At 42.5% G+C, this 15985-nt stretch overlaps 1 protein-coding gene across 1 annotated transcript; it reads left to right on the plus strand.

Annotated features, from left to right (window-relative positions):
• The first annotated feature begins 3124 nt into the window (after positions 1-3124).
• On the plus strand, positions 3125-4087 carry LOC147734813 (olfactory receptor 5AR1-like). Its single transcript, XM_086952485.1, has one exon. The coding sequence runs from the start codon at positions 3125-3127 to the stop codon at positions 4085-4087; it is 963 nt and encodes a 320-aa protein (XP_086808611.1).
• Positions 4088-15985: the final 11898 nt, after the last annotated feature.

The following is a 15985-nucleotide window of genomic DNA, read 5'->3' on the forward strand; positions in this document are numbered from 1 at the left end:
AGACTCCCCTCGGATTCCCCTGCTAATTTTACGCATAAATCCTATCAGGGGGAATCGATTTTAGACTATGTTATAGTGGGGACTCACTCATTCGAGTTGTTGAAGGACCTTAATATTATCGATACACCGCTAAGTGATCACAGAATACTTTCTATTTTGGTGAATGTAAAGCCCTCTAAATGTGATCAGTGGTCTTTGAATAGTGATCAAATAAATTTCGGCACTAAATCAGGAAGGTGTTACTGGAATTTGGAAGGAATGCTCGACGTAGCAATATCTGAGCTCCCTTCCTGGCATGGCTCGGAAATTGAAAATTTCTCTCTGTTCATGAAGGCAGTAATAGCGGGGGCAAAAAAGTCCAATAAGAAAAAGTCCATTAGAATACTCCCAAGCCCTTTGAGACTGCTTAACATAGAAATTAATAAATTAGTAAGGGCCCAATATTTAAATAGATCCGTTGTTATAGCACAAAAAATAACATTGCTAAAAAGGAAAAGGAGAAGGCTATCTTCCACAATCTGTAAAGAAAAAGAGGATGCCATCTGGATAAAAATAAGAGAAGCCTCTATTAACGGGGAAATGAGGCAGTTTTGGTCCCTTATAGGTGAGGGGTGCGGACTGAGAACAAGACCTTTACCCATCCCTATTGAGGAACAAATATGGAGGGACTTTGTTTCTAACCTTTATGCAAGTAATAACCCTGTGGCCCCACAAGTATGGTCAAAGGAGATGAGTCTGCCCCTAGAGCCATTTTCAGAAAAAGACATAGACTTAGCAATCGGTGAAATGCGGCACTCCGGGGCAATGGGCCCCGACGAATTGCCCATCACCGTACTAAAACAAAACAGGGCTAAATGGAGCAAATTACTTTGTCCAGTATTTAACATTTGTCTATTGAGAGGTAAGGTTCTACCCTCCTGGAAGGGAAGTATCCTGGTGCCATTGTTTAAAAAAGGAGATCGCCTGTCCCCTCAGAACTATCGCCAGATTGCATTGTTGGATGCAATCGGCAAGGTTTTTACAAGATGTTTGCTGAAACGAATAAATGACTGGGTGGATTATTCAAACATACTTCCACTCAAGCAGACCGGTTTCAGGAAAAACCATGGCACCATGGACAATTTAACAGCCCTCCAGGTAATAGCCGATAAATATATCGGAGCCAGAAAGGGGAGAGTCTATGTGGCATTCATAGATTTTTCTACGGCCTTTGATAAGGTCGATCGACAATTACTGTGGAAAAAACTATCTGCTCTTGGAATGCCTCCTAGACTTTTACTTTTGGTACAAGACTTGCATGACAACACGTGGTGTAGAGTGCTATTGGGGGGAGAAAGGGGCTTATCTCAGCTTATTCCATCTGCGAATGGCCTCAAACAGGGCTGTCTATTAGCTCCCCTTTTGTTTTCCCTCTATGTTAGTGATCTCCCCCACATTATATCCACATGTGAAGGAATTGCCCCACGCTTGGGAGATACATACATTTCTTGTTTAATGTATGCGGACAACATACTAATCCTAGACCTTACCCCGAAAGGTCTTAACTACCGTCTGCAGTCATTATATGTATTCTCCGAAGGTCATTTCCTGAAAATAAATATCTCTAAAAGCAAGGTAATGTGCATGGAGGGGCGGAAAAAACTGAAGTTGGAACACATTAGCTGGGAGCTGGGAGGTCAAAAATTAGAAAGAGTAAAATCATATGTATTTCTGGGTAAGGTTGTAAGTAGCAACTTGAGCAACAAATCCCATATAGATAATAGTTCTCATAAGGCAAAGTCGCAGGGAAATGGGTTGAGAGCTTTATATAAATCAACCGGTAAAAGACACTTCGGGTATCTGCTGGAGGCATTCCGGGCAAAAATCCCTCCAACTTTGCTTTACGGTATAGAACTCATCGATTTAGGTGAATGGGGCTTTTTGGACACTATTGAGGGTTCCCTCTTGAGAAACCTAACTTCTGTTAATAATAGTTGCAGTGCAGCAGCCCTTCGATTAGAATTGGGCTTAAGAAGTAGCTGGGCACAGGGTTTGGCAGGAGTCATTCGCTGGGTCACCTGTTTGATCAAAGGAAAGCCAGCCACATTAAGATCCCTTATCACAAAAGAGTTGATGGGCCCCCTAAAAGAGCACTCATTACTCATAAAGAACTATAGGAAGGCCATTACTCTCTTGGATCTAGAGGAAGCCACTCTTTTAGACCTCTCTATGCAACAGCTAAAATTTACATTAAAACAGGCTACATGGAAGTTAAGCTACGAAAGGGATCGCAACTCTATTGTACAGAAGAAGGGGGTTACTCAAGCTGTTAATTCTCTTCTGTTTAGACAAATACAACCTTACGCCTCCTGGAATATATCTCACGGTCTGCGCCGCTTTTGGCTGCTTCTTAGGCAGGATCTTCTTCCATTGAATAAGTTGTTGGCCAAATGGTATGGTATACCCAATATATGCAATTTCTGTAATAATTCAGTCCAAGACTCTATACATGTTCTGTTAGTTTGTCCAGCACTAATGGTCCACCGCCGTTTGTGGGTGAAACCTGTATGTATACAATTTGGTATTTTATCGGCAAGATCTCTTATTGACGCTATCTTCTGCCCCCTAACGAAATTTTATGTAACAGAATTTTTATTTTTTTTTAATGCTTTTTAGAATTGTATTAAATGAGTTGCATGATAATCTGTATACTTTGTCAGAATAAGCTAGATCACACGTGGTTTCATTCTTATATTACTTGTCTGTTGCTTTGTTATATGTAGATCTCTAAGGAGTTCCAAATCATATTTAAATAAAATTGAATACTAAATGTACAATACAGTTAAATTTTTAGATACGCCCTCTCAGTTTTCTGAAAACCTATTGTTTCATGTTTAGCTGTAATTTTAGGTTACCAAATGCTGTCAGAAGATATCAGTTTAATAAACAAATGTTCCATGTTGTTACAGATGTAAATATCGTGTCACAGTGAACACAGAAGGGTGGCATCCATTTTAACTACTGTCATAATTAAATGCTTTACACTGACATTGGCAAGAGTTCAACTAACTAGGACTAATATCTTCCTCACTAAGCCTTCCAACAAAACCTAAGTCTCATTCTACTTGTACTGAGAAAGCTCTTAATGGACATGGAAGATGTAAATAAAACTGTTCACAGTGAATTCACTCTATTGGGATTGACAGAGGATCCCAGGTTGAAGCCGATTCTCTTTGCAGTGTTCACAGGGGTCTATACCCTCACAGTGATTGGCAACATTGGCATCATTGTTTTAATCCGGCTGACCCCCCATCTACAGACCCCTATGTACTTCTTCCTGAGCCATCTGTCCTTTGTGGATCTTTGCTATTCCTCTGATATTGCCCCTAGAATGCTTGTTGACCTGCTTTCTGTAAGTAAGAGGATTTTTCGAGTCAGTTGTGCAATGCAATTGTTTATTTTTTTTGCTGCTGGTACCATTGAGGCTCTGCTTCTGGCAACCATGGCTTATGACCGCTATGTTGCTGTTTGTCAACCATTGCACTACATGGCCATCATGACTAAGAAATTTTGTGTCCTGCTACTCACTATGGTATACACTGGTGGGATTATACACTCCATAATAGAGACAGGTTGTACGTTCCGACTGCCTTTTTGTCACTGGGAAATTCATCATTTTTGCTGTGACATCCCTCCATTGTTAAAGCTCTCATGCACCAACACTTTCACCAATGAGGTAGTATTATTCATATTTGGAGGTTCCTTGGCTATTTCTTCGCTCGTGGCTGTTTTCATTTCCTATGCAGCCATCATCTCAGCTGTCCTGCAAATGCGCTCTTCGGCGGCAAGGCTTCGGGTCTTTTCAACATGTGCCTCTCACTTTACTGGCGTGACCTTGTATTTTGGAACAATAATTTTCACTTATCTCCGCCCCTCTTCGGTCTATTCTCTTGACCAGGACAAGGCTATAACTCTGTTCTACACTGTTGTGATACCGATGTTAAATCCTCTTATCTACAGCCTGCGAAACAAGGATGTGAAAGAAGGACTGAGGAAAATCATTGTGAGGAAATTCATTTTGAGAGGAATATTCCCTGAAAATTTGTAACTAGTTATTACTGATTTTCAGGTTACAAATCTTTATGCATAATGTTGTACACTCTGTACCTTTTATTATTTTGTATACCTTTTTATTTAACTTTCTTGATTTTGATCTAAAGAAACAAATATAAAAACATATTTGAGCTAAAACAAAATGTTAGCATTTTGTCAGACTAGCAGTGGCCTCGGATAGTTCAATAATGTTACTTCCATTTTGTTTCTCCTATCAGGATTTCAATCCCTAAGCAAAGATGCTGAAATGGAAATATGTTGACAAAACTGGTATTGATGGTAATAATTATTTAATGGATGTTAAATGCTCATTGTTAGTGTTAACATATGTGTATGTTGATCCATGTGAAGAAATGCTCACATGTATTCACTCATATTATAAGAACTTAGGGGCCGATTACCATTGCGGAAGGCCTGTCACCACCAGCAATGTGGTGGCGGTCCTTCCACAATCTGACTGCGAGATTCCCCCCTTCCACATTACAATGGCAGCGGGGATCATGATCAGACCGTGGCGGACACAAAGACCGTCCGCCAAGGGTCTGCCAAAAGCAATCTTACAGATTGGTCCTTATGGCCAGATATGGTGGCAGTGCCTAGCAGGCACTGTCCACCAAATAATGATGCTGGCTACAGCCGGCATTTCCATGGCAGCTATCCCGCCATGGAAAGGCTGGTGGGGATTAGTGATGGGGCCTGTTATGGGCCCCCTTGTTTTGGGGGGAGGTGAGGGTGCCCTTCGGAGGTACCCATGGTACCCCCTACATTTCACAGCACTGCGTGGCAGGCACAGAGTATTGGATGCCACTTAGGGCTGTGAAATGCACAACATGGCATTTTCACATCGTGGTGCACCCGCCGCAATGTTAAAAACCAAGATCTGACCGCCATGACAGAGGTCACATCCTGATCGGGTGTGCAGGACCGCCGCATGCATGGGCCGGTTCCCACCAGGATGGCGTACCAGTACAGTCCGACCACCATCCTAATGACCCCCTTAGATTGGGATGCAAAGGTTGTATATTTTTGTTGAGTCTGAATCGAGGATCTTCGTGTAGATGTATCATGCACCACACCGTAGGAAGCAGTACATGTTTTATTCAACTTAAGTCCTGGTGACAGTTTTAGTACAAATAGTTTCGGTCTCCAACTGAGGTAACCACCAGAATCAGTATTTCACAAGCATATAAATATTCCATTACCTCACCACATTTTGCCATTCACATTTCTCCCCTGAAAAATCAGCCCACTATTGCAAGGAAAGGAAACACTCATCACAATCCTCCTTTTCTACCAAATAACGAATAAACTCAGAACAACTCAACCCAGAGCAATCAGCCTTAATCGCTAATAACAACCATTCAGAACCACACACAGAGAAAAGTCACAATATATTAGGTGACAGTTCAAAGCAGTCTTCCTAACCCCCACTCTGACCATACGTCTTCTCCCGCATTATAACATGATATAAATCACAATACATCTTAGTTGTGAATTCTGATAGCATAAGAGACAAGGATGTTGTTTGTACCCTGCTAACATGGCAAAAACTCAAAGACCTGGGATGGAATTTTATCTGCAACTGAGGCCAAAATCATGAATCCAGCAATATGTCAAAGAAAGCAAAGCAGAATTTGCACTAGTGGAATGCCAGACAAGAAAAAATTTCCAAATCATGTAAGACCAGACGTTTTAGATGTTTTTTCAAGCCTTATGCGTCTTCTGTTTTTCAGCTGCCATATGAGTCCCCCAGGACAGATCTTTGATCCTACACTGTTTAATGCTTATGTTTGTCCTTTTGCTGATGTCATGGAGGTGCATGACTTGATTATGTTCTCTATTCTGATGACACACAGTGTCTCTCTGTGCCAAGGAAAGCCTCAACCTTGGGGATTTTGCTGAATGGATGAGGAACAACAGTCTAAAATTGAATAGCAAGAAGACTTAGGTTTTTGTGATTGACAATCAGTCTCAAATTCTGGGCCCCTTACTTGTGGCTAGAAAATTGGACTCATTTCCTAACCCTCATAAGGTGGTCTAAGACCTGGGCTTCTGGCTGTATTCTAAGCTCATTCCAGACCAGCAGGTGGCAGCCAGTTGCTTTAATCTACTGAAATGCTTGAGGAAAATAGTATGGCTTCTGCCTCCTTCTACTCAAAAGACAATTGGATTTTGGCAATATTCCTTGCTTAGGGGCTACCAAAGCTGCAATGTACAGGTTTCGGATTGTGGAAAATACTACAGCTCATCAAAGTTTTTAACAGTAGAAGAGCTAACAGGCACATCAGCTGGTTCACCCCGACCTCAAGGCTGAGAAACACAAATGCAAAACCCTTGACAGAGGATGACACACCAGCAGAGACCTAAACGATCGCACAACCTTCAAAACAACCGTCAAATCTTACTACTACGCCATCATAGAAGCAAAGAAAGCAGCCCCAGCACCCGCCTCCAGTCCACCAACTACACCAAAGAACTTTTAATCATCGTCAGAGAATTCTCCTCCCCATACACAATCAAAAACACCATCCAGCCTTCCCAGTCCCACTGCAACTCACTCGCTAATTTCTTCCACTCCAAGATCGGCAACATCTACAAAAACTTTGAACCCTAACTGCCAAGATTAGACCTCCCCTCTTCTCCCACCGAACCCCCGCTCACCTCCTGACCGACTGTACACTCCTCAGTTCCGAAACTATAACTTCCATCATGTCCTTTATCCACACCGGAACCCAGCTGACCCCTGCCCCCGTGTCGTCAACCTCAGATGCAACACAAATGGACCCGGCTCACCAGCATCTTCAAAGCAGCGCTCCGCACCACCACTTTCCCGGGACCCGTGAAGCCCGGCAAAGTAAAACTTCTGCTACATAAGCCTACAGCAGACCCATCAGACCTCAAGAATTACAACCACATCTCACTCCGGTACTGGAGAAAGTCATCCACAGCCAACTCACAAACGACCTGGAGTACAACCACCTGCTAAACTCCCCCAAATCTGGCTTCTGCCCGAGCTACAGCACAGAAACCTTCCTAATAGCTGCCACAAACGACATCAGAGCCATCCTCGACCACAGCGAATCAGCAGCCCTGATCCCCCTCAACCTGTCAGCGGCCTACAACACCATCTCCTACCATCTTCTCATCCAAAGACAACACCACATCGGCATTCTAGGCAACGCCCTCAAGCTGCTATCCTCGTTGCTCACCAGATACACTCAAGGAGCTCCCCTCCCACCGTACACCTCTGAATCCCAAATACATCATCTGCGATATACCCCAAGGCTCCTCACTCAGCCCAATACTGTTCAACGTCGGCATGGCCCCACTGGCCCCCATAAGCCATATCCACGATCTCAGCATAGTCTCCTATGCCAATGACACCCAGCTCATACACTCCTTCACCGTAGACACTGACTCCACAAGATCGAGATTCCAAAACACCATAACCGACGTCATAGACTGGATGAGAGCCAACTCCCTGACCTTCCACTGGCCCACCAGAAACTTCCGCTTTGCTGTCCTGGCCCAAGCCACCATCCCACACATCCATCACACCGGAGGTCATTCCTTCTCCCACGTCACACCCAAAACCTGGAATGACCTCCCTATCCACCTTCAAACATCAACATCCCACTCTGAGTTCAGGGGTGGACCTGGCTGTTTAAATAGACTGACCTCACGCTAGCCCCTGGATACCCCTTGGTGTGATTAGCGCCCTGATTGATTGATTGAATCTCTTACATCAAGTGCGATTTTCCTTTCACATCTTGGTCACATGGGCCATTGCTCCTCTGATGACTTCTTGATCTCCTCCTAATCACGTGCAGAGAGAATGCATGGATGCCTTGTAGCTTTACGACATAACTCATTTGTGCATGCTGGATAAACAATAACTTCATACTCCTCTGCTCAGTCAATGGTGCAGAAATATTACGTGTAAGATATAGCAAGTGTACTACCTGAAAGGCTACTATCCAGAAGCCCACACTTGGTCCACAGTTTCTGCAAAAAAACGATCATCTATCAGAAAATGCATCAAGGAGCCAATTAGCCAATCTATTCAATGCTAGATTCGATTTGATTTGATGGTGAAATGTATATAGCGCATGAATGGCCATGGGTGTCTAGGGATTTTGTGCTGAGGGTGGTTTTATTTAATTTAAAAAGAGCCAGGTCTTTATTAGCTTTCTGAATCCGAGCAGATTTGGGCAAATTTTGATGTTTATAGGAAGCGAGTTCCATAGTTTTGCTGTGCCCAGCGCAAAGCTTCTTTCACCCCAATTGACTTTTTTGAATTTTGGGCTCTGTGCTGAGCGAAGGTGTCTGGGTGGATGGTACCAGGTGAGATGTTGTTTCAGAAATGCTAGAGCATTTCCATGTACTGCTTTATATGCCAGACATAGTGCCTTAAAATCTATTCTTTTCTTCATGGGGAGCCAGTGGAGTTTTTTCAAGCCTTCTGAGATGGACTGGAATTTGGGGATGTCCAACAATGTTCTGGCAGCTGCATTTTGTGCGCGCTGATGCTTGGCCATGTGCTGTTTTTGAAGGCCTAGGTATAGGGCATTTCCGTAGTCTAGTCTGGGCTTGGCTAGAACTGTCACTAGAGTTTTTACTGTTTCAGGGGGGATGAAAGTGCGTATTTTGCGGATTGATTTTAAAATCAGAAATATCATTGATACAACTTTGTTGACCTGGTGTTGGAAGGACAATTTGTCATCAAAGATGATGCCCAAGTTCCTCACTTTTTGAACTGGGGTGGGGTGAGCACCCATACTGGGGGGGGGCACCAGTTCTGTGACCAAAAAGAGGTATCTCATCCTAGTAGGAGGACCTCTGTTTTGGTAAAATTAAGCTTTAGACACTTCGACCCCATCCATTGGCTTATGTGGTACATACATTGTTTAAAGCGATCTGTTGTATCTTCAGGGCTGCTTGAAATTCACACCACAATTTGGGTGTCATCGACGTGAGATATTAGTGTGAAGCCATATTGCCTAATGATGTTGGCTAAAGGGGGCACATAAAGGTTGAACAGGGTGGAGCTTAACGAAGAGCCCTGCAGAACTCCACATGGTAGCGTAAACTGCTCTGAGCAGGAGTCACCGACCAGAAAGTATTGATATCTGCTGTTCAGATTTGATCAGTTTTAGAGCACTGTTCTTGACTCCTGCCTCTTGGATCCGTTTGATTAGTATATCATGGCTCACAGTGTCAAAAGCCACTGACAGATCTAACAGGATCAAGGCGGCCTTGGCTCCCGTGTCCAGTATTGCCCAGATCACCTCTTCTGCCATAATCAAGGCAGTTTCTGTACCGTGCCCTTGTCAGAAAACATACTGGGAGGAATACAGTAAGTCTGCCGAGGAGATAAAAGTCGTTAATTGGGAGTTAGGAATTTTTTCCAAAACTTTGGCTGGGAAAGGAATCCTTACTATTGGTCTGTAATTACTGTTGTTGCTGGGATCTAAATTAGGTTTTTTCAATAAAGGCAGAATTGACACCATTTTCCAAGCATCTGGAAAGATGCCTTATGTTATGATTTCTTTGTAGAGTGTGCTAAGTTGTTCGCCGATTATGTCCGGCGCCATGTGAAATATTATGGGTGGACAAGGGTCCGAGAGTGTTCCAGATTTTATAGATTTGAGCGGGAGTGACTGCCATGCCATTATCCCAGTCTGTGAGGGATTTGAAAATGGTAAGCACCTTGTCCTCAAAGTAGCCTGCTTGTTGGTTTTTATCTGAGAAGTATTTGCTTTTCTTGTCCATAATCATCTTTTTATAAGTGCTGAATGATTGGGAATATGTTTCTTTTTCGGCTATTATGTAGTTACTTCTCCAGCGTCGCTCCACTTTTTTACAGATCTGCTTCTGTTTGCGCTGGGCAACACAGAACCAGGGTTCAAATTTCTTTGTGCGCTTGCTGGTAACGCTTTTTTCCGGTGCCAGCAGGTCCACTGCGGATTTAACCCAGTTGGTGACACTGCCTGTTGCTAGGTTTGCCTCAGGTAGTAGGTCAGGTTTGGAGGATGCTAGTGTGTATTGCATCTGTTTTGGTCCTATGTTCCTCCAAATACGTATTTTGATTGTCTTATGGGGAGTGTGTGGGCTGGGAGTGTGATGTGTATTGGTTTCGGCGAACAAGATGGCTCTGTGGTATGACCATGGAACTGGCAGAACCACTATTATTTTAAGGTGGGGGTTGGACGTGAATCGCCCATCCAGGGTGTGACCAGCATCATGTGTGGGATGCATAACTTTCTGTTCCAACGAGGCGTTGGCCATCATCTCTATAAGCAATACTGTGTTATGGTCTTCTGAATTTTCGAGGTGATAGTTAGAATCACCTAATTTACAGTAGTCCTCTGAATCACTGATAGCTTCTCTTATTGGGCTGATTATTTCCTCAAATTTACTTTTGCTTTTTGTGCATGGCAGTCTGTATAGTAGTGTGCCATTAAAAGAGAATAAGCACTTAAAGTGATTCAGAAGGAAAGCAGCTCACAGTCCGAGCTGCTTCCTACTGGGGAGCCTTTGGCATCCAGAGAATTGTTATAATCGCTAGGCCTCCTCCCCATTTAATTTTCTGTCATTTTTTATAACAGAGAATTCCTGAGGTATAGCTAAGGCCAGGTCAATATCTGTGTGCAGACAGTAATTCAACAAACTCAATGTTATGTTTTATCAGGGAGTGGGTGTTAATGAGCAGTCCTATGAATGTCTTGGGGACTGGTGTTTGCCCACAGAAGACATATTCATCCTTGGAGAAGGCCTTTGTTTTTGTGAAAAGGAAGGGCCAGATGTAGGTAAATCTCATTTACCCATTCATAAATACCGAATTTTACAGATTCGGTATTTATGAATCTGCAAATGAGAGGTAGGTAAAAATTTGGTATTTTTTACCGAATCGGTAAGATTCGGTAAAAATTCGGTATTGAAGCCCATAGGATTCAATAGCAAATACCGAATTGCTAAGGGGGACAGGGTGTCACTTTGACACCCTGTTGCACCCCTGTAACTGGCTATTGCGCCATGTGGCACACAGACATGCCCTTAGGGCATGTCTGTGTGCCACATGGCACAGATGTGCATGTACACAAGAATTCGTAATTTACCATGCAATTGTATTGCATGGTAAATACCGAATTCTAAAGGCCCTGTAGCACTGTTAGAAGTGCTACCTACAATCACAAAGTACATTTTTGGTATTTTTACCGAGTGGTAAATTTACCGAATCGGTAAAATGTACAGGATCGGTAAATTTACCGAATCTGTAATTTTACCGAATCGGTAAAATTACCGATTCGGTAAAATTACCGAAAATTTACGTTTTTGTAGCCCCTACATCTCCATAGCCCTTTACCGGTCGGAAACGGCCGAAAATTGGTATTTTCGCCGTTCCCGACCGGTAAAGGGCTACCTACATCTGGCCCTTAGTATTACAGTGAGGGCATGACTTGGGCTCTTTGGAAGGGTCAAGCTAGAGCCTCCAGCAGACAAGAGAAAGGTGGGAAAATCCCATTCTCTGTTCTCCTCATTCATTTACACCAGCCAGATCATAATGCAATTACTTTTCACTGTTTTTCTGTTCCATTTTCACCAAATCACTTCTGCTGAGCACATACACACCAACATTCCAAGCCATCAAACCATTCACTCAGCCGCACATACTCTACCCTACACCAGCACACTAATGAAGGAAAGAGAAAACACAAGGCACAATGGTCCTGATTTGTGTATTAGTGGAGAGGATACTCCATTGCAACAGTAAGGACCTGATATTAAGGAACAGTGCAAAAATTAAAAAGTTCCCCCCACCATCAGATAAGTCTCCCATGGCAAGGAAAGCATTACTATTTTTCTTTCAAAAAGAAAATGCCTTCCTGGGATTTTCTTTTTGGAAAGATAAAATAGTGTTGCCGCACGGCTGCATCCTTCAGACCCCTGCTACAAACAGTAAAATTCAATGACAGAAACCGCTGTGATGGCAGTTCCTGCCAATGCCTCTATACCACCACACAGACAGTCATTTTCTCCATGGCGGAATGGTAGGGGGCCTGCTTAAATATAAATCAGGCCCATGGTGTCTAAACTGACGCATATAACAAAGTGATGGATGGAAAACTTGAATTAATCTTAGGTCCTGGTAATTACTCTGGGCCACATCCCAGTCCATCGTTATTTTGTACACCATGCCACCTCAGTTTGGACAAAGCCATATGCTAATCAGTCTTGATCCTGTCCAGACTGATCTGCAAAACGGCAACAGAGCACTTGCCATAGGGCACTAGGGTAAAAAACAGGACATTGGTTGAACACCATAACAATAATGTTCATAACAAAGTATTCCACAACCAGGTTAGTCAATTAACTGTGAATTCCAATACAAACAAAACACAACAGGCACAGAAGAGGAAGAGATCTGGGGTGCTGTCAAGCTTGTGGCTGTATTTAGACTGCCAGTTTCATTAAAATACGGGAATGGAGTCTCATGCCTAGGTGATACTCCCGGAAAAAGCTTACTTGTGAGCACTTTTATTGTTGAAGGTAAATGTTTACAAGGGAGGTTGTCATAGATTCGCTGAAAACAGGAACCTTTAAATGCTGATATTTTGGACAGATAATTGGAGTTCCAGATGTAGAAATTAGATCACTATGCAGATCAATTTATAAACGCTCCTAGTATCCCTTGCAAGCTTGTTTATGGGGATCTGCACTTTTGTCATGTGATAGGACCATCTAGGTTCTGTAGCTTGAGTGCAGGCTTTTAGTGATGCTGGTGGATATTGGGTATTCCATCTGTAAAAAATTGGGTTATTAGTTGAGGGGGGTATGAGCCCCGACTAAATATAAACGCAATCCTTGTCAGGATCAACCACAAGTCACTAAATAAATCTGTGCTCAACCCTCTGTTAGCTTGGTACAACTTAGGGGACTAAGGCACTTGAACAGTAAAAAAGAAAAAATAGTGAAAACACAACACAAAAATAATCCCAAAGCAATTTAGAAAAAATAGAGGATATTTTGTAATTAATAAAACCATAGAAAGCTTGTGAGTTTTTAAGTTCTGAGGAAAAATAATATAAAAAAGGACATGAATCTTCAACTGTGGCTAGCTGGTCGTGCTGGACAAGACAAATTCACAATTTTAAGATGATTGCGATGGAGCATTAGTTGTGTGCAGATGCAGGTATGACCTGCTGGGAGTTGTGCCTTTTTTCCTAGGTGCAAGGGCAAGACTGCATCCCACTGTGTCAGATCCGGTGAACCATGATCAGAATCTGTGAGGTAGGGGTGGGCAAAACTCGCAGAGTTACCTAAAGGTTCCACCAGATTCCATGGAGTTCTACGTGGTGCGGAAATTGTAACACATCATGCTTCTTGTGCTGATTTTAGTCATGGGAGCTAGTTCCATTCTGTTAAATCAGGTTGAACAGACCACACCCTACACCAGGTGTGCTGATTGTTTTAGTCACTTGAGTTGTGTTGAACTTGTCCCTTTTTGCAGGGTCTTCCCAGAACCTTTTTGCCTTCCTCCTGTATTTTTTTTACCTGTTGCCTGTGGTTTCTGGGCACGTTATCACTGCTGATCAGTGCTAAAGTGCATGTGCTCTCTCTTGTAAACATGGTAAGATTGGTCCACACCTGCTTGGCATATTTGATTTACCTGTTGTAGCACATCATGCTGCTCGTGATGATTTGTAACCCTGTGAGCTTGTTCCATGCTGTTAAATCAGTGTGAACAGCACCACATCCTGCACCAAGGGTGCTGATTCTTTTAGCCACTTGAATAGATTTTCTACTTGAATGGCAGCATTTTCAGCACAAGTGGTAGTGACCTGCTGCAACTGCTCACATTCAGAAATTGACCCGGGACTCTTCCTAGAGCTCACTTTTTTGCACTTGCGCCCACCAACTTAATGTTGGCTAGACATGTATGAGAAAAACACCACCACATGGCAGTTCATGCAGTTTTTTCTGGAACTGCATAGTCCAGTAAGAGGCAGAGGATACCCTTCCAGTACAAAATACTATGCTTAGAATAACTTCAAAATTGTTCCTACTTTGTGGGCATAGTGCAGCACACACGCCAAGTCAGAAAAGAAATATGATAGTATAGTATAGTGCAGCATACATGCCAAGTCAGAAAATAAAGGAGAAATAAAATAATTTCTCTGTGATAGCACCTGTTTGAAATGGGCGCTATTTTTTTATGCAAACCCCTGGCTACTTTCTGTTTGTAAATAGCGTTTTGCATCATAAAACTCAGATGGTTCCATGGGAACGCACATGTACCAGGCATGTTTCATGCCTGGTGCTTGTGCGTTCCCATGCAACCACCCGAGATTTATGACACAAACCCTATTTACAAAAAAAAACACTTGGTGCTAAGTAATGCAAAGCAGTGCTATGTCTTCTTTTGTATTACTTTGAAATGATTATTCAGTGTTCAATAAGTTTTGCGCTGGAAAATAAATAGGGAAAAACGTAGTAAATATACCTCTCACTGTCATGCAGATTAGGACATACACATCTTCTCTATTAAGATATTACGATGGCGTGGAGGGTTAATTGGGTAGGCAGGTGGAGCAAAATCGAGGTTGCATTGTGACCAACATCTCTAACCCCAAATTTGAATACTTTCTTTTGAAAAAAAGATTAAAGCTAGGTTCAAAGATAATGATGCTGCATAAATAGTACTAGGTGGACAGAACAACATCTACTTAAAAGGATCAGGACATAGATAACAGACTCTCAACTGCCCAACACCTTAAGCGCCCAAAACGTCTACACACCTAGTTAATATTCCAACTTCTAACACAATGGCACCATTAAAGGCGATTAGATTCTCCCCTGAAAGGATGGTGGGTATAGAAGTGGTCCGACCCAATGGGTAAGAATAAAATGGGCAGGAGTGAATCTCACCACCCTCACCGTTGCATTATATAATCTGCTTAGATGAAGAACCTGATTATAGCTATGTGATTAACCGCCAGATTCATCATTCTCCCGTTTTGCGAGGCCCTAATAGCGATTCATAGCGAATCGCTATTAAGGACTCGCAAAACAGGATTCATGTAGGAATCGCAATATTTTTTGCGATTCCTACACATTCTTTATTTGCGATTAGCAAATTGCTAATCGCAAATAAGGAAAAACTCCCCATTCATTCCTATGGGCCAAAAGGCCCATGGGAATGAATGGTGAGTATTCCTTATTTGCGATTAGCAATTTGCTAATCGCAAATGAGATAGCGATTTGAAGGGTGCCAGGGGTGTCCAAAGGACACCCTGTAGCACACCTCAAATGAAATTTTACACAGGTGTTGCACACACACATGTCCAAAGGACATGTGTGTGTGTAACATGCAACTCAGAAAAATGCATTTAAATGCATTTTTCTGAGTTTTCGCAATTTACCACGAGGTTTGACCTCGCGGTAAATTGCGCCTAGAAATTGCGAATTCGCAAATTTAAATTGGATGTTGAATTACATTTAAGGAATCTCAAATAGAGATTCCTTAAATGTCATTCCTCGCAAAATTGCGAGATCGCAATTAGCGATTTTTACATTTGGGATGCTGAATCCCAAATGCAAAAATCGCTCTCGCAAAGGGCCAGATTCTCAGAATCTGGCCCTTTGCGAGCGCAAAAAAGCATGATGAATCAGGCGGTTAGTCCTTTGAAGCTATATATGCATAATTTAACAGTATGCTCTGTAAACAACAAGCATGTGTTAAGTTAAAACCAACATGTAGTTTGATCATGACTGCACATTAGCTCTTAATAATTTGAAAGAGACATTGCACATAGAACCCAGAGATAGCAATTAGTGTTGCAATGCAATAAAATATATAAATTAGCATTAGCGTAAAGGAAAAAAGAAATTC

Source organism: Lissotriton vulgaris, chromosome 1_2, assembly GCF_964263255.1.
Source record: "Lissotriton vulgaris chromosome 1_2, aLisVul1.2, whole genome shotgun sequence".
Lineage (NCBI taxonomy): Eukaryota > Metazoa > Chordata > Amphibia > Caudata > Salamandridae > Lissotriton > Lissotriton vulgaris.

Coding starts and splice junctions, on each gene's coding strand:
- LOC147734813 (XM_086952485.1), top strand. CDS start 3,125: ATGGACATGGAAGATGTAAATAAAACTGTTCACAGTGAATTCACTCTA.